The sequence below is a fragment of the Ursus maritimus genome, unplaced genomic scaffold (assembly GCF_017311325.1).
Source record: "Ursus maritimus isolate PB19 unplaced genomic scaffold, ASM1731132v1 scaffold_2, whole genome shotgun sequence".
Taxonomy (NCBI): domain Eukaryota; kingdom Metazoa; phylum Chordata; class Mammalia; order Carnivora; family Ursidae; genus Ursus; species Ursus maritimus.
Window position 1 is genome coordinate 36,271,104 of NW_024424452.1, and position 18,874 is coordinate 36,289,977.

General features: G+C 46.2%; 1 protein-coding gene across 6 annotated transcripts; it reads right to left on the reverse strand.

The window, feature by feature from the left end:
* Positions 1 to 388: 388 nt before the first annotated feature.
* On the reverse strand, positions 389 to 17,313 carry LOC103668531 (zinc finger protein 75D-like). Of its 6 annotated transcripts, none has more exons than XM_040635442.1 (10): positions 17,153 to 17,307; positions 15,165 to 15,686; positions 13,840 to 14,005; positions 13,100 to 13,191; positions 12,692 to 12,776; positions 11,316 to 11,407; positions 10,914 to 11,040; positions 9,129 to 9,239; positions 8,358 to 8,951; positions 389 to 2,295 (listed from the first exon to the last, which is right to left on the reverse strand). In XM_040635442.1, the coding sequence occupies exons 2-10, from the start codon at positions 15,570 to 15,572 to the stop codon at positions 2,090 to 2,092; spliced, it is 1,881 nt and encodes a 626-aa protein (XP_040491376.1). In that variant the 5' UTR covers positions 15,573 to 15,686; positions 17,153 to 17,307; the 3' UTR covers positions 389 to 2,089. The 6 variants fall into 6 exon arrangements, with proteins under 6 accessions (XP_040491376.1, XP_040491375.1, XP_008695021.2 ...); XM_040635441.1 differs by having other exon boundaries at positions 12,692 to 12,818; positions 17,153 to 17,306; XM_008696799.2 differs by lacking the exon at positions 17,153 to 17,307 and adding an exon at positions 16,576 to 17,133 and having other exon boundaries at positions 12,692 to 12,818.
* Between the last annotated feature and the right edge of the window lie 1,561 nt (positions 17,314 to 18,874).

Consider the following 18,874-nt stretch of genomic DNA (forward strand, 5'->3'; position numbering starts at 1 on the left):
GGTGCCAGAAAGCAAAAAAAAGTGCTCAAAGAATACGGGGAAAAGTCAGAAAAAACAAACGTTTGAATAGGCTCCCAATAGTCAAATAGCAGACAATATAATAGTAGCAGATTACAAACCATTGGATAAAATAGGAAACCTTGATTCTGTAACCAGTAAATAAATGAATCAATTGAGTTTCATTAGTAACAGGACATTTACCTAGTTTCAGATTACTTCCCCATTAAAGTTATTAATTAGAAAAGAAAATAAACATAGATAAAATACAGGAACAGCCTAGCAGACACCACTTTCATTTAGTGATCCAATATCATTAGTAATGGGACAAATTGAAATATACAGCACCTGTCTTTGTCTGCTCAGGCTGCCATAACAGAATACCATAGAGTGGGTGACTTCAACAAGTATTTATTTTCCCACATTTCTGTAGGCTGGAAAACCAAAGATAAATATGGGAGGATTCAGTTTACGGACAGAGCTCTTTCCTGGCTTGCAGATGAACACTTTGTTCCCTCATGGCATTTTCTCTGGGTGTGGAGAAAGATCACTCCTTTTCTTCCCCTTTTTATAAGGTCACCAATTTTATTGGATTAGGTCCCTAAACCTAATTAACTCCCAAAGGCCGTATCTTTAAATATAATCACACTGGGAACTAGGGCTTCAATGTATGAATTTGAGGCGGGGGTGGGGTGGGGGGATGACACAATTTAGTCCATAGCAACACCTGACACGATACAATGAGAAGAAGGCAACATCACTGCTGTGGTATTCCTGCCAGAGAGGCAAAAGTTGAATCTAATTAAGAGGAAGCATAAAGCCCAAATCGAGGGGTGTTCAATAAAATAACTGGCTAATGATCTTTAAAGTGTCAACATTATGAATGCCAACAAAAGACTGAGCAACCATTTCAGACCGATAAAGATGTGACAGGGCTCCTGGATGGTTCAGTCAGAAGAGCATGCAATTCATGATCTTGGGGTTATGAGTTCGAGCCCCACGCTGGGTGTACAGACTATGTAAAAAGAAAATATTAAAAAATCATGAGCTGTGACAACTAAAAGCATGTAAAAATATTAACAAAATCTTCTTGCTATGAAAGACTTTACTGGGACTACTGGCAAAAGCTGGAGTTTGAAGATTAGCTATCAGGTGTTAATGTTTGTTTAGTAATTTTGATGGCTATATTGTGGTCCCGTTGGGGAATGTTGCTGTTTGTTGGAGATACAAACTAACATATTTGGAGGACAGAGTATCAAGTTATCAATGTACTCTCAAATGATTCAGAGGGGAAAAGTCCTTTGTATTATGCTTTCAACTTCTCTGTAACTTCATTACTTCAAAAAAGAAAAAATATTTTTTGAAAAAAGCACAACCTTCGCAGTCAAGAATATTTGGGTTTGATTCCCAGGCCTCCACTATGTACTCTTGAGCAAGTTTCTTCCTGTCCGCCAATGTGCTCATCTTAAAATGGGAACAGTGTAGGTGGTTGTGAGGAGTAAACTGATTCCGATGAAGAGGTTAGATCATTACCTAATACATGGTAAGTACCAATAAAGTTAGCTATGGGTGATATAGTCAAATAAACTGGACCTCTTCACCAAATGATTAATGGAGGTTGCAAATCAGTTTGTAATTTAGAGCCCACATGCTAGAGCGTAAGCCCACCAAGCCAAACTCAACTTTTCAATTCCTATTTCTCACCAACTCCTTTATTGCAACACCTCCTCACCATGGCAAAGAACTGAACCTCAGGGCTGTGAAGACAGGAAAGTAATTGACCCCCTGCATTGGCAGGTTCAAAATTTGGTCCTTTGATTCAGGTCTTCATACAGACTTCACTACATTATGAGGCACATTATGGTTCTAGATAAACTCTACGAAAGGCTCTGTGTGATGTGCCCTTAAATTCGTTTAAATCCACTGATCAGACTAGCATATTCATATGCTGGCCATCTTTCATTTACTTAGGTTCCTGATCTTAAAATCGGTCTGGTTGTTTTCTTTTTCATTTTTTGAATTTCCAACTACTAAGACACCAAACACACTTTTTCCTCTGGGACTCTGGAAATAGAACTTCAAAGCCCTCATGTCAAAGAGCTTGCCTCATATGTAATTGCTTCTTTCCCAATTCTTGACTGTGTTCCACTGACAGTGACTCACTCCTGGGCATGGAATACGGACACGTGTGCCATCTGATGTTTAGGATGATCCCTGTGATGCGTTCACATCCCAAGGCGGTCAATCTCCTCCCTCCTGAATGTTCGGAATATTGAGAAAAGCGGCCAAGACTTGCTTCTGAAAGAGAATCCCAGATATTGTAATTGCCCACCTTTGCCTGGTTTTCTGCCGACTCCTCCCCTAATTTCGCAATGCTTCACAACTGGTCACTTGTGGCTTAGCTACAGCATCAGAAGCTGGGGCTGGCTGCCTCCGATTATGAAATTTGCTCCCGAGCTGCAAGCACTACCCATTTGTGACTTTGTGTTCTCAGTATTCTTTACAGCCTGAGCAATAAAGAAAAATGAAAATTGAAAAAAACAAGCGTAATCCTAAATTTCTGATCCTGGTAGGGAAGACTAGATGTGTTTTAAGTGTTTGGAAGACGGTTGACAGTGGTATTCTTGAGAGCTCAGTTTGTACCCATCTTGCATGGAATTTCTAAGTTACTATTTCCCGAGGACTTGATCAGAATGGGAAATAGCGTTTTCAGTGTAGAATAACATTGAGGTAGTGGGGCAGGTAAACCACAAAACAAGCTTTGTTCAGAAGGATGAAGTCAGAGGAGAAATAAAATGAAAATGTCTCTAGTCAGAAAGATTAAGGTATTTGATGAAGTGAAGAGGAATTTTATCCCTGAATCTTAGAAGAGGAACCTTGGAGAGACTGTAAAAATGAAAACTGTAGCAGTGCCATTTAACTAAAAAAATAAGAATGGATGTAAAAGCTTCTCCATTAAGGAGGATAAGTAACTATGATGCTGGCTAATGCTCCCTCACCATAGTTAAAGTATGAAGGAAACATTTAAGCATTTTTTTTCTGAACTCATCCCTGTAAGCCATTAATACTTAAGCTACTAACATTTAAAATCTTTTTAAGAAAATCTTTCTAAACGGAAGCATATTTCTTATCTTTACGAATATTAAAGATCCTTAACTTTTTTCTTCAAATGCTCTGACACTGTTCAGTTGTTCATACACAAGAAGGACAAAACTTAATGTAAAAATTATAATTTTGGGGGGCGCCTGGGTGGCACAGCGGTTAAGCGTCTGCCTTCGGCTCAGGGCATGATCCCGGTGTTATGGGATTGAGCCCCACATCAGGCTCTTCCGCTATGAGCCTGCTTCTTCCTCTCCCACTCCCCCTGCTTGTGTTCCCTCTCTCGCTGGCTGTCTCTCTCTCTGTCAAATAAATAAATAAAATCTTTAAAACAAAAAAATTATAATTTTGGAAATCTAACCATTGGTTTAAAAAATTCAAAAGTAAGCATTCTTACTAAGTTTTCTCTTAAAGGTGCAGAGTAGCCAAATACTATAAAGCTTAATGTTGTTTTGTTTTTTAGAGGAAGGGGGGGAAGGGCTGAGGGAGAGAGAGAGAATCTTAAGCAGGATCCATGCCCAAAGTGGACCTTGACCCAGGGATCTATCTCACAACCCTGGGATCATGACTTGGGCCAAAATCAAGAGTCAGAGGCATAACCAACTGAGCCACTCAGGCGCCTCAAAAGCCTAATGTTTTGTGATAGTGACAAGATCACTGCAACTCCACAGTCATCGTCCTGCTGTGGTGTAAGGGAGAAGCACCTCTGACACTTTTGCTAAATCTGAAAGTGTGCTTGATCCCTCTCATGAGAGATGGGGTGACTGCTTTAAAGGGAAGTGCAGGCGTCCTCAGATGTGGGTGGGTCAGGTGGGTCAAGGAGAAAAGCCTCATGGACGCTGGACTGCAGAAAGCACTTCACAATAGCCCAGTACCACTGTCTACTGGGGATTCACACACGAAGGAAAAGCTGCACATAAGCCACACTGGCGGACGCTTCAAGAGACTCCGGCCCTGCTCCCCACCGAAGCCACACAAGAAAGACATGATAAAGGTGACAAGTGTGGAAAAGATTTAGTAACACAATACGCTTTAGTCCAAGTATGTTGTGGAAACAACCCTGGAAACACTTAGTGTGAACAAAGCCTCCACTGAGACTACTCGAGACTCCATTCAGGGAGCCCTTCAGCGAAGAATCCACTCTAAGCACCAGAGGGTAAAACCCAGAGAGCAAAGTAACAGGCAGCCTTGACCCATTACACGAGAGTGCAACCAGCCAGGAAATGCAAAGGGTGGTCAGTAAACACCTGTCCGTGGAGCGACTCAAACCTTCTGTGTTATCCCAACTGTCCAGCTGGATCGAAAAGGCCGCTCAGCATTCTTGCTCTCAAGCTCTCCAGGGCAATGAAACACTCTTCTCATGGTTCCAAAAGCTGATCAACCCTAGCACTTTTAGCTTGGTTCCAAGCTCTCCTCCTGTCCTTCCCCCCAGCTAAGACAGCAGAGGCTCTCAAGATCAGCTTGAGGGTCCACATGGAGTCTGCTTAACGGTGGGGAGAACTCTGGGTCTGGCACAGTCCCCACACTGTGCCACAGTGCAGAGAAAGGGGATAAGGATTTGGGGGTTACACTGGTCACTGATCCAGTTCTCAGAACCAAGCCTGGAGCCACTGTCAGGCTGTTACCTGAACCACCTGAAATGATGCACCTTCTGGTTTGTCCTAGAATCATGTGACTATAAAAGACATTTCTGAGAACTTTAATACTAACGTTTCAGGCTAAACTTAAGGTTGTGTGCTGCACTTCATCTTTAATCCAAGCCTAAATAGGGGCGCCTGGGTGGCTCAGTAGGTTAAGCGTCTGCCTTCGGCTCAGGCCATGATCCCGGGGTCCTGGGATCCAGCCCCACACCGAGCTCCCTGCTCAGCAGGCGTCTGCTTCTCCCTCTGCCCCTTCCCCCGCTCAGGCTTGAGCTCTCACAAGCTCTCTGAAATAGCATCTGTAACAAAAAATAAACCAAGCCTAAATAGATTTTATGTTGCCTTTTCGGTAACCTGCTCTCATCCCTGTGACAAAGCTACAGAAATTCCTTCTTCCGATGTCCACATTCCAAGCATGAGTTGTGCAACACTGCACTGCTGGTTCTTGGCTATGCAGACGTTCCCCATAGAGGCTCCTCAGTCCTCAACTGCAACGTCCTGCTCCTGCTTTCCTGCATCACTTCCTCCCCACTACCACCGCTTAGTCCAAGGCGGCAGTCACCTTCCTCTCTACACCAATCAGGACAAATCTGCTTCTGCCCTATGTCCTGTGTTTTTTGAGGCCAACTCGCAGAAGGTATGAGAAGGGTAGTTACCAAACGATCGCTTACTGCACTCACAGGAGAACGAAAGGCAACCACTACCCTGTCGTCCACTGATCAACAGAAACACATCTTACGTAGAAAAGCAGTGGAGCACAGAGGAACAGAGAGCAAGGGAAGGGGAAGGAAGCCAGAGAGGGAGGGATGGTTGCTCTGTCCCCTTGAAAAACTGACCAACCTGGACTTGTCTCAGTCTCTCCTATCACCTAGTCGCGTAAGCTCCTCAGTGTGCCTATCAGTGTCACATGACCTCAGTGGAGCATCTACAGGAAGGCGCAGCTCTTCTGAGGGCCAAAGTCCACGCGGACTGACACAGAAATGTTCCAGAGCTCTAGCAGAACAGCTGCCTCTACGTAGACAGGCCAGGTTATGCTGCAGAAAGACACGACGCCGACATTTCGGTAGTTTAACGGAAGTTTATTTCTCATTCCCATGAAGTCCATCACAGGTCTGAGGGACTTCCCAGGACAACCGCGCTCCATATGGGGGCTCAGCACTCCAGACTACTTTGGCCCTGTGACCTCTTTCTGTATGGGCTTCCACAACCGAGCCAGGAAGGGCACTAGAGTCCTGCAGCAATAAAGGCTTCAGCCCAGAAGTGGGGCTTCTGCTCACAACGCATTACCCACAACTATCCTATGACCCGAACTGCAAGGAGCAGAAAACTATAACCACTCTTCTTTACACTCTTCACTAGAACGCAAGTCCCGTGAGAGTGTATCTTTAGCTCTTTTGTTCACTACTATATTCCCAGTCTAGAACAGTGCCTGGGCACATAAGAGGCCCACACGAAATTGAATGAACGTAGCACGAAGATGTCCACATGTATCCCGGGATGAGACAGAATACCTCAAGCCTAAGGAAGAGGGTGATGGGTAACAGCTATGCAGATGAGAGCTTCAGAGTTGGCTGTGCCTAAGGAATAATACTTGGTGTAGTTCATCTGGGGGAAGAAAATAACATCTTGCTGAGGGCACCAGACCCACAGCTCAGGTGACTTACACCATAAAGTACTGAAGCCAAGGACCAAATCAACTGAGCATAATCACCACCAGCACTGCTCAACACCCGAAAGGAGCTGAAAATAGCCATAAACACAACTGCTTCTTTACTGCAGTCAGTCTGCCCAGCACAACCCTGGGGAGCAGGGGAAAGGGAAACAAATGCACGCTGGTCGAGCATCTACCACTGGCCAGGCTGTGAGGGGCTTTTCTTTCGCCAATCCCTCTGATCTCTAGAATAACCCTGAGTTGAAATACTTTTCTCTCTTTCACAGAACACACGGAGACCTAAGCGCTTTTCTAAGTTAGAAGGAGATACAGCACAATGGCACCCAGCCTGGCCCTGCAGGGATAATGTACACATCCTGCTAATCCCGCTAATCCCGCCTTCAGGCCTCCCGACGCAGCGAGCTGACAGCCAACAGACCACTAGCACTCGGGTCTTGAACAAGTCCCCGTATCTGAGCCTCAACTTCATCGTTTATAAGGTATTTGGGAGAGATCATTTAACCCCCTTCCCAAAACTACCCAAAAGCTCTAACAGGAACACTTGGGAGTCACTGTCATAGACAAGAGTTCTAAGAAGATCCACAGCCCACAGAGATGTTCAGCCATCTATCATTTGTCACCTAAGGCTGTTGTTAAATGCCGTGTACAAAACAGAGACAGAGACAGACACCCTGCCTGCTTAGTAAGTTTACAGTGTAAGACAACCAACAGGAATGCAGATTCACGCATCCCCGCCCACCGCTCAGCATCGATTCCCAAACCTTTCCTCTTGGGAACCCAATGTTCTGCCACACCCAGTGAACAACATCCCGCCTGCAGCACACACTCCAATTCCCAAACAACTCTGCCCTTGTTCTTAAAAATAAACAAAGCCAATTGAGAAAGCAAATAAAAGTGTAAGAAGTTCATTTTGAACTTCTATTAATTTTCTTTTAGGCCTCAAAAAAGTGCTATACTTTATGTTTTATCATAGTGAGATTCTAAGAAAAGTACTAGTTTCTTTTATTGCAGAAAATTCTTCTTTACGTGTAATACATAATCCATGGCTAAACGTTCCAACCCGTTTTCATATGATCTCATTAGAGATGTTTCTCTTTTTCAAACACCACCAACGAGGTATAAGATAGTGCATTATTAGATTATCTGGCAGATTCCCTAGTGGTGAAGTAAATAGCATTTCATCACAGTAAAAATGGTACTAAAAGGATTCAAGAGCTAAAGTTGCTAAAATGTTCAAGAAAGAACTAAAATGATGTCCAACTTTGGGAACAGTGTCCAGTGACAAGTGAGAGAAAGAAAATCCAATTTGGCTCTTGGAAAATTTGACAAGAGAACTCATTTTTGTGTCATAGGACTCTTGAAATTGGTAAGCCTTCTACCTTAAAGGCAATGGTATCCAATTACTCATGCAGGTTATTGCTTTTTCTTTTGGAAGACCATGCTACAAATGTTTCTATCAGTATGTTTAAAAGTGGCTGGGAATTCAATGCAAAGCCAACAGTATTTACCCTCTGTAATCACAGAAGACCGATTCATGTATGCATCTGCCATTTAAGGCTGAATTTGGTATTTTGACAGGTACGACTGCAAAAATGTTTCCCTACTGAGAATGTTCTTTCAACACCTTTCTTGCTAATGAATTCCCCAAAGGTTACGTGTAAAAATGTAAGTAGTACAAAACTACTTACAGAGATCCCTGCAGAATAAACCTTGATTCCTTTCTGTGAAATACGTTTATATCACCAAATTTTCCACTGATGAAGGATTACTCATGCTTCATAATTTTGTATTTTTTCATAAATCTCAGGGTGAACCTCTACTTGGTGAGTTTCTTCAGAATGAGAACACTGGATAAACTTCCATTCAGCGGTGCAGCTTCTGGTGTCTAAGAAGGCTTGACCTCCTGCTGAAGTTTCTCCTGCATACGCTACAAGTATATGGCTGCTCACCTGTGTGGGTTCTCCGATGTTTAATAAGGTGGGAGTTCTGACTGAACTTTTTCCCACATTCATGACATGTAAAGGGTTTCTCTCCAGTGTGAGTTCTTTGGTGTGTATGTAGATTTGTATTTTGACTGAAGCTTTTCCCACACCAGGAGCATTTGTACGGTTTTATTCCTTGGTGTGTTGTTAAGTGCTTATTAAGATCTGAACTCCATCTAAACCTCTTATCACACTGTTGACATTTATATGGTTTTTCTTCAGTGTGAATTCTTTGGTGCTTAATAAGGTCAGAGCTAACTTTGAAGCTTTTCCCACATTCCTGGCATTTAAATGGCTTCTCTCCAGCACGAGCTTTCTTGTGAAGATCCATAAGTTTTAGCAGCTCTTGTTTCCAGGTTGAAAGTTTCTTTCTTTTCTTCACGGGAAACTCTCGGTGCCATTTCCCCATCCTGTGTGTATCACCATGATTTTCTTTACCTGTTGTTTTCTGGGGAACTTTCACTCGGGTCTTTTTGGAGACTATGTCTCCCGGTGCTTGTATTTCTAAGTCAGAAAGACATACGGGCTGATGGTTTTCAGTGTCAGTTTTGACCTTTAACCCTGTGGGAATAAACATAACACTCAGCCAACTGCATGGCAGAGCAGAACCACAGGAATGGAGAGAAAAATCCAATGATTACTGACTTACAAAACATAGATAAGCAGAATTTTAAATGCTAAGTCCCTGCAAAGGTTGCTATCAAATGCACATTTGTCCTCTTCCCAAGGTATATTTACCCGCAGGCAGGTCTCCAGGACTGTTCTTGAACTCCAAGGGCCCTTGAACCCATGGCTCTTCCTCATGATCTAGATAGGAGATCACTTTAGGTTTGGGAAGCACAAATAACGCTGTGAAATGGAAAAAAGGAGGTCAAGGCCTGGCAACCCAACTAGCCACTCAACAATTATCCACCAACTCCACACTATTTCAGGAAGAGCAAAGGACAGTTTACAGTGTGTTATCCAAAATGGTCAAATGGGTAGACTCCCCTATCTGGTTTCAGGTTTATACTATACTGCATTCGTGGGTGGATGCACAATGTGGAGACTGAGAAATAAACCCAAGCTAGACCCATGGAGAGGAAAAGGGCGTGGGAATCCACCATCTACAATGCCCCTCTTCTGCCACCAAGATTACCCTATATTTGAACAAGGTTGAACCAAACCCAGGAGTCTGCAGGGAGTACAGGTTAGTCCTATTAATTCCTTAGGATTAGCTCAAGTCTAGCACAGCAAGGTGAAGGTCAGGGGTTGCATATCATACATACTACTGATTCCTGTCATAACAGTAACTTCTTACTTAGCTCTTCAGCACCACACAGTGGATTTAGGAAAGATTTGTTAGAAGGACTCCTTAAATCACTGGTTCTTGTCCAGGTGGAAGAAACAGACCAGAATCACTTAATGAAACTTTTCTAAATACACTGCCAAGTGGGGGAAGTAATCATCACTCGATCATTCAATCAACACGTACTGAGTGGCTATCATGTGCCAGGAACCCTCTTTGGGCTAATGATATAGTGGTGATGAAGCCAAAGCACTCTGATCTCATGGGAGCTCACCCAACAGCAATAAATAACAAGGTTGTCAGCACGTGATAAATATTCTAAGGAAAACTAAAGCAGGATAACTCAGCATTTAAGATTTTGCTTTTCTGAAGCTATTTTAGATGAGGTAGTATGGACGACCTCTTTGAAAAACTGATATTGCAGCAGGAATGTGAAAGTGAGAGTTTTGCCATGTGGCAGAAAAGTGTGCCAGGCAGAGGAAAAGGGAAAGTAGAAATGACCGTGGCAAGTTCAAGAAACACAAAGATCGGTAAGGCTCAAGAGGAATGAGCAAGGGCACAAGTGGCAGCAGATGAGGGCAGGGTGGTGAGTAGGGTCAGATCCTGGAGGATCCTAAGCACTTCAGTAAGGTGTGGATTTTACTCTGAATGTGATGAGAAGTCATCATAAGGTTTGAAACAGGAAATGTCATGATTTGACCAGGTTTTTAGAAGATTCTGGCTGCTGGGTGGAAAACAGAGCATGGGAGGGCAAGAGGCAGGGGCACCAGTCAGAAAGTACCCAGGTCAGTCTGGTTAGACATGCTGCTGGCTTAAGCCAGGACGCTAACAGCACAAAGAGATGAGACACGGCCGCACTCAGGCTACACTGTGAAGGTGGAGCCAAAAGGACAGTGATGCATTAAAATGCGGTAGGACGGCAAGATCACAGGAAAGGATGACTGTACGTTCCTTCTTAACTATGATATAGAGATATGATACTGAGAGGAGAGAGAGATGAAAACAGATTTGGGGAAGGAGAAAAAATAAATCAAGAAAGCTACACAGCATATGGAGTGTGCTCCTGGACAAAGCTCCCCAGGTGATCTGGACACACCTTTCCCCTGTCCACACACCATCTAGCTGAGAAACAACCCGTTATTGGAACATAGCCTCTCAGAGGAATGCATTCCCAGTAAAGAGAGAACATGACAGATCACTCAACTTCTACCCAATGGGAGAGGGAGATTCTTTACCTAGAGAGATGACAGTCTCATAGTTTTCCCGCATTACATCATTGTAGAGGGCCTCCTGAGTGGGATCCAGTAACTCCCATTCTTCCTGGGAAAAATACATGGCCACTTCTTCAAATGTCAACAAGCTCTAAAGAAGACAATGGGCTTCAGCTCAGTACTTGCCGCTACACAGCAGCTCTACCACCTGGCCCATGAACTACACAGCAGGCCAGGCTAAATGATTTAAAGCAGATAATTTTTTAAGTGAGAAGAGAGAAAGGAAGGAGGCAAAAGGAATCAGCAACAGAATAGGAGATGCCTAGTTCCTAGAAAGAACACTGGCACATGTGAGCACTTGCAGGGCAATGTGGTTGCTGGGGAGCAGGGAAAGGCGACTCTCAACAGCTGGATTGCACAGCTCACCTGGGACTCAGGCAAGACGAGCTCAGGGGCCACTGTCCAGTCTTTGGTGATTATCTGCTCAGGAAAGGCTAGGATCTGGTGAGCAGGCACAGCTGTGGGTGGAAAAGAGCCAGAAGAAATTTCTCTTGCTATTGATTATGAACATCCTTAGCTCATTTCTAAATTACAGATAATCCTGATTCTTTCAGTAGAAATGGTACACTTTTGAAACTGTTACATGTTACCGAGAAGCGGACTCACCACAAACAAGAATTGAGTATCTACTAACCTCTACAACAGGTTTCACGGTTGACAGTCTTTGGTTTCATGAATGAAAGCAATAAAAGGAAATTTTTTTTCCCTCATGTGTCATAAATTGTTCAAAAATCAGAAGTGTTTAAAACTGCAGAACTTTTTCCAGTGTGCCAGGGATGGAAATGGTGAAGCAGAAATTAACTTGGTCAGTTCTAGAAACAGTAGCACCTTATAGAAGTATGGCTGAACAAGGGCACAAGTGGCAGATGAATAGGGGCCAGATCTTGGATGCTCCTGGGTACCTCAGTGTGGAATTTATATTTTATTCTGAGTGAGTGAGAAGTCATTGTTAAGATTTTTAAAAAGATATGATGATCAGAGTATTAAAAAACTTTGGCTGTTGCATGGAAAGTAGATTGTGGCAGACTCCAAGTGTTGGCAGAAGGCGCCAGTTAGAAAGTACTGAGGTGAGCCTGGTTACACACTCCCCTGGATTAGACCAAGATGCTAACAATTCAAGAGGATGAGACATCATTGGACTCAGGCTATACCGTGCACGTGAAGCCAAGAAAAGGATGAGGAGTGGGGTAGGAAAGCAAGATCAGGGTAAAGAATGACTGCAAATTATCTGGTCTGAAATATTGGGTGTCTGGTGCTGCTCTTTATGGAGAAGTGAAAAGTAAAAGAACAGATTTGGAGAGGGGGGAGGGAGGAATCAAGAATTTTAGCATTGGGGCGCCTGGGTGGCACAGTGGTTAAGCGTCTGCCTTCGGCTCAGGGCGTGATCCTGGCGTTCTGGGATCGAGCCCCACATCAGGCTCCTCTGCTATGAGCCTGCTTCTTTCTCTCCCACTCCCCCTGCTTGTGTTCCCTCTCTAACTGGCTGTCTCTATCTCTGTCGAATAAATAAATAAATAAATCTTTTAAAAAAAAAAAAAAGAATTTTAGCATCAAGAATGAGCACATTCACTTGGACAAAGCTCCCCAGGTGATCTGGACACACCTTTCCCCTGTCCACACACCATCTAGCTGAGAAACAACCCGTTATTGGAACATAGCCTCTCAGAGGAATGCATTCCCAGTAAGGAGAGAACATGACAGATCACTCAACTTCTACCCAATGGGAGAGGGAGATTCTTTACCTAGAGAGATGACAGTCTCATAGTTTTCCCGCATTACATCATTGTAGAGGGCCTTCTGAGTGGGATCCAGTAACTCCCATTCTTCCTGGGAAAAATACATGGCCACGTCTTCAAATGTCAACAAGCTCTAAAGAAGACAATGGGCTTCAGCTCAGTACTTGACACTACAGAAGCAACTCTACCATCTGGCCCATGGTAGACCCTGGCACTCCAGGAATTAATAGCACCTTTTTTTTTTTTTTTTTCCAGTAAGGCGGCAAAAAGGAAAGAAGCAAGGGATCATTAATAGCCTAGGAGGTGCCCCGTTCCCCAGGGAGAACACTGGAGCTAATACGCCTGTGAGCTGGGCAGTGTGGGTCCTGCGGAGCAGGGAAAGGCGGCCCTCAACAGCTGGATTGCACAGCTCACCTGGGACTCAGGTAAGATGAGCTCGGGTGCCACTGTCCAGTCTTTGGTGTTTGTCTGCACAGGAAATGCTAGGATCTGGTGAGCAGGCACAGCTGTAAGTGGAAAAGAGACAGAGAAAATCTCTCTCACTTCTGCCTATAAACATCTTTAGCTCACTTCTAAAATATAGATGATCCCAATTCTTTGGGTAGAGTCGGGACACCCTTGCAAATGTGTGTAGTTCCCTGAAGTGCGTCTTGTCATCATACATAAGAGCCAAGTTATCTACTGGTTGCTAGAATAGGTTCCCCAGTTTTCATGAGTGAATAAAGGAAAGACAAGCTTCTTATTTTCCTGTCATGATGTAAATTGTTCTAAGGCAAAAATTCAACATATTCGAAAATGAAGTACTCAGGATATCCAGTGTAAAATAGGAGATGTAGTTTGTTTGTTTTTTTAATCATTTATTATTTTCCTCCTGGTACAGAAGCATGTTCACATTCTGCTACTGCTTTCTAAAGAACAGAGATCATGGGGTTATTACCAAGGTCCTGTAGCTGGGACATTTCTGTACCCTAGGCCAACTCCCAGGTTCACCCACAGCTGGTACTCTACTGCCACCTAGGGGACATCATAATTGCTAACAGGGCTGTGTTTGCCCATCCACATAGCCTGACATCCAGAAAATGCTCACAATGTTCTGGCCGAACAAATTCCTCTAGCAGCTCCCAATAGAAGGGAATTATCATGATGTGCCTTACCCCTCTCACATACAGGCTCAGTTTCTTTATGAGTATTCCTGCTCAGCTGTTCTTGCAGACCCTGATATGTATTCCAGAATTCTTCATCCTGGGCCATTCCCACTGGCTGGGATTCTGCGGTTTCGCCCAAGACCACTGCCTCCTCTCTCAGCTCTTGGATTGCAACCTAGAAATAATCCCCATCTTTGTTACCACAAAAATTACTTTTTATTTTGGGGTTGATTGTAAAAGGAGGAAAAAGTGAACAGTCCAAATGGTCAGAAGTGTGTGACACTAAAGGAAAGGACAGAAAGACTTAAAGTATCAGGCCACCAATTTTCCACAGAGAGCTATCCACAAAATGTTGAAATATTAGGATAAAAGGAAAAAAAACGTGGCTACTGCTAGTTCTCTGACACAGCAGGCCCAACCCCTCTGCATAGAGACCAGCTTAGAGCAAACAGCAGGGCTACGTAGGCCACGTGTTCTCATGCCACTTTGACAGACTTTCTCTTCACTTAGATCGCTCCTTACTGTTTTTGTCTCATTTCCTCAAAAGGTTGGAGTTGAATAAAGGAAGTTGTCTCCTCAACCATATTATCCCCATGGACAGGCAAGGTTTTCACAGAACAGGAAAGAAATGGAAGAAAGGGGAAGAAAGTCTAGTTCCAACCTCCCTCCAAAAAATTTTGGCATAAAATATATGCCTACCCTGTTTCTTCCCAGTAGGCCTGAAGCCAGTTGGTGTTCTGCCACCTGGCTAAAAACATACTCCCCCCTAACCAGCAGAGCCAAGGACCAACCATTGAGAACACTTTAGAGGCTCTCACCTAGGAGTCAGAGGACACTATCCCTCAACATCTTTCTTCTCTCCACTACTCTGCTAGGATTTTCAAATCTGTTTCCCTTTCCAATGCTTACTTTTCTCTCCCTTTGCATTCCTCCCCCATTATTTGGGTTTTCCTTCTCTTTACTATCTCACTCAACTTTCATTTTAAGTGTTCTCCCTTTTTCAAGTCCTCCCCTTCCTCTCCAACTCCTTACTGCCTTTTATTGATTTGGAGCTCAAAACCCATGTCCTTGTACAAGCCAAAGTAGACCTACTACCCTCAATTCAGTCTGGCTCTAAAGAGCACAAAAGCAATCTTTCTCAAACGCCAGGGAGGTATCTGCCAAGGATCTGCAAAACCTGTGGCCTACTGCTGTAGGTTTGTGGTTTCTGGTCCTGCCTTAGATGTCCTACAACAGAACAGTGACCTAATTCACCTTATTTCTCAATTAACTTCCCCCACCCATATCAACCTTCATTCTATTTCATCGAATGTATCAGGAATCTTTCCTCTCACCCCATTCCTCGTGGGACCAGATTCCCTCTGCAAGTGTTCTACCAGGGCCACAGCCTCCTCAATGCTCTGAAGATGGTCCTTCCTTATCCGGCTCTGGGTGTCCCTGGGTAGAATGGTCACAAACTGTTCTAGCACAAGTAGTTCCAAGATCTGCTCTTTTGAGTGGAGCTCTGGCCTCAGCCACTGACGACATAATTCCTGAAGTTGTCCAACAATTTCACGGGGTCCTGCTGCTTCGTGATAGCAGAAATTCCGAAAGTGCTGGCGACAGCTTTCAGGACTGAGACTGTCCGTTTGTGCTGTATATTTCTTACTGGGACTGGAACTCTCTATCACAGGCCCCTTGCTTTCCCACAGAACCCTGACCTGAGGGTTCAAACAGTCAGCCACCTTCAGATCTACCATCATTATTCTGCTGCAGGAACAGTTTTACTCCTGTGTTGGACACCCCGCCAGCACCACCGAATTAAGATCCAGTCAGCTCTTGAACAAAATCAATAAAAGGATCTTCTTCCTAAAATACTGGAAGGAGAAAAAAAGTGCACATCAGTAAGAAAGTCAAATGAACTTTACCACTCACTACTCATAACACAAGAAAAATGGAACAGAAAAATCCTGCCTTGCTTTTTCTTTCTTTCTTTTTTTTTTTTTTTTTTTTAGATTTTATTTATTTGAGAGACAGAGAGCGAGGGAGCGAGCAGGGACCCTGACACGGGGCTTCATTCCAGGACCCTGAGATCACCACCTGGCGCAAGGCAGCCGATTAGCCCACTGAGCCACCCAGGTGCCCCTGCTTTCCTTTTAAAGAATCCACTGCCAGACCCTTTCTTCTTCAATTACCCACTCGAAATAAGGCACAGCTCACTGACAGACAAATGCCCACTGAGGACTTGGCCTTTACAAAAAATAACGATGCATGAAAGGGTAGACAGTGAGAACATTTACACCCTCTGGCTGCAAGGAGCCTGGGGATTATCCAAAGACTTCATTGTTGTGCCTCCCACCCCAGCTTCCCCATGCCAAGGGAAGATCAGGAGAATATTCTGAGTTCCTCTTAAATTTTAGTGTGTCATCCCAGTCTTCTGTCTCTCGGAAGGGGGTCCAACTTCTCTGACCCTTCATCCTCTTGTGAAGAAGGAAGCCCTCAGGGCGTGGAACATTCCAGATTCTCCTTCCCACTGTACGAATACTGGCAGGAGAGCTGGGACACAGAAGTGAGACCAGAGAAGAAGGAAAGTAATTAGGGGAAAAAGCAGGCCTATTCTCCTCGCACAGCATCCCCGGATTAAGTAACCACAAGCTCAACAGGCTTGCTTCACACTTCCCTGCAAGAAGCACAAAGGGCACGGCGCACAAGATCCATTCCCGGGTTTTTAAATCTCTTTACTCGACCCAAAAAATCACAGCTGACCTTTGCTTACAAAACGCTTATCCAAAGGCCAAGTCACGAAGGAGGAGAGAAGGGGAGCTGGTGCTGTTGAGGATGACCCTTCGGCCCACCTTCCCTTTCTTCGACGGCCATTTAGACCTCGAGGCGAGACTGAGCAGAGTCTCGGGACCTCGCTCTCCCTGGCGTGAGCCCGCAGGAACGGCACCCAAATTCGACCAGGATGCCACGGTACTCCCAAATGGCTGGCCGCCCAGCAGGTTCAGCGGGCACCGGGACGTTTGCCTTGCTTCGGCACCAGCAGAGGCCGATGTCTCCAAGGCTGCACCGCCCGGATCCCCGGGGCGCGGGAACACTGGCCACCGAGTCAGGAAAGCCGGCCGGCGCGGCCCCGACGCCGTCTGTACAAAGGCGGACAACAGGATGGCCTCCGGAGCCCGACGGCAGGGCTCCCTGACACGTTCCCGCCGTCAGGCTGCGGCCACCCGGCCCGGAAGCACCGCCGCCCAAGGACAATGGCTGCCTCGCCCCCGCCCGCCGCACTGAGGCCGGGCTCTCCGGAGCTCCGGGGCTGCGGCCGCTCCGCCTGCCACCGGCTCACCTGCAGGCCGCCGCCCTCCGCCCCGCGCCGCTCCGAGGCGGGCCCCGCCAGGCGCAGGACCCGCTTCAGCACCGGCCCTCAGGACCGCGTCGCCGCCCGGGCCCCAATGGACACCGCGCCCCGGCCGGAAGCGGACTGACGCCCTTCCGGGGAGAGGCTTCAAGCAGCCGCGCGGCCAGCCCCGGCCTAGCGAATGGAAGCGGCCTTCCGCCCGGTGCCGCCCTAGCGGCCGGAAAGAGTTAATGCTACAGAGTGTCCCGGCCCGCCGCGGCCTAGAGGGGCCTGCGCGCGGCTCTGTGAGCGGCTGTCACCGCCCCGCGTCCCCGCTCCGGGAGACGCTGCGCGACCGGCTGGTGCCTGCGTGGCCTTCGGGCGGCCGGCAGCGCCTGGTGTCCCGAGCCCCGCCTGGCGAGGGTGGCCGCCCCTGCGCGCGGGGGCCCTTGGCCTTCCGGGCTTCCCGGTCGGGATCGGCGGCCCCCGAGGGCTTGTTCTCTCCTCTGGCCGCGCGTCCCTCACAACATTTACGTTTTCCTGTGAGGTAGGTTGCAGCCGGTGAGACGGGTCCCATTTGTAGTGTCCTTGACAGGGACAGGAGGGCGCGCTCGGCCAGGGTCTCGAGCGACGGCGGCGGCCCCCGCTATGGGATCCGGTCCCCTGTAGTCTGGCTCGCTCGGTCCGCTCCGGCATGCTCCCTGGATGATGAAACCCCCTTCCATCTTGTGTCCCTTACAGTCTCTGCTAGAGTTCCTGAACCTTACTTCTCAGGATCAGGCATTTCGGGTTGTCGTCCTCCTCATCCAGGGTTCTCCTAACGTCAGCCTTCGCCAGGCAACGGGTTAGCGTGTTAGGTCCACTACGTGCAGGCTGGGCTAGAGTGCACAGGGCATAGTCTTGGCTGCAAAGAATCTGGCCAAAGGACCGGCACTTTCGTGACCATCAGTAGATAACAGAGGCTAGGAAGAGGCCTACGCTGAGCGCTGCGGAGTCCATGGAAGTGGAAGTTGACTTATGGTTGGCGAAATGGTAAGAGACCATGAACCTGATCTGTCTGCACCACAGAGTGGGACCACATCCACACAGAGGGAAAGCTGGAAAGATTGGGGTGTGAGAAGATCCGTCATATGCGTTCTCACTAAGTGTGATCGGGCTACATTTGGAGGAAGACTTAACAGACAAGTTCTTGTAGCCCTCTCAAGGGGTGCGTTGCATGGCAGTGAAGAGACCGCATTTAATAAAGTAAATCCTGGAGCATGGCTGGAGGCTTTTTGAGGGAGCTTTTTCCAAGGGCATTTCACCTGGAAGTAAGGTGAAGGTGGGAATGCAAATGGGAGACCAGTAAGTACCGGGCCATTATATTACTTTTGCTTGTAGATGGAATCCTGTTAGGCTTCTCTGATCCTTTCTCAGTGAAATCAAAGGATTACACACGGGAGGTAAGAATAAGCATCTGTCTAGGTCACTTGAATAGGTTTCAGAGCAGGGTCATTTCCTTGGAATCGAGAGTCAGGTTGAGACTTAGTTTCCTCAAAAAATCCTTTCCGGGCTTCCAGACCCAGGGGACAGTAGTGCTCTTAGCATTGAGATCATCACCATCAGGCCCAAGGCTAAGCACATACTTGGAACTTACTAATGTGAATAAATGAAGTTCTGCCAGTGGTGCCCTTGCATGGGACTGACAGGCCTGATTCATGACACGGGTATGGAGGTGGTTGGGGGAGAAAA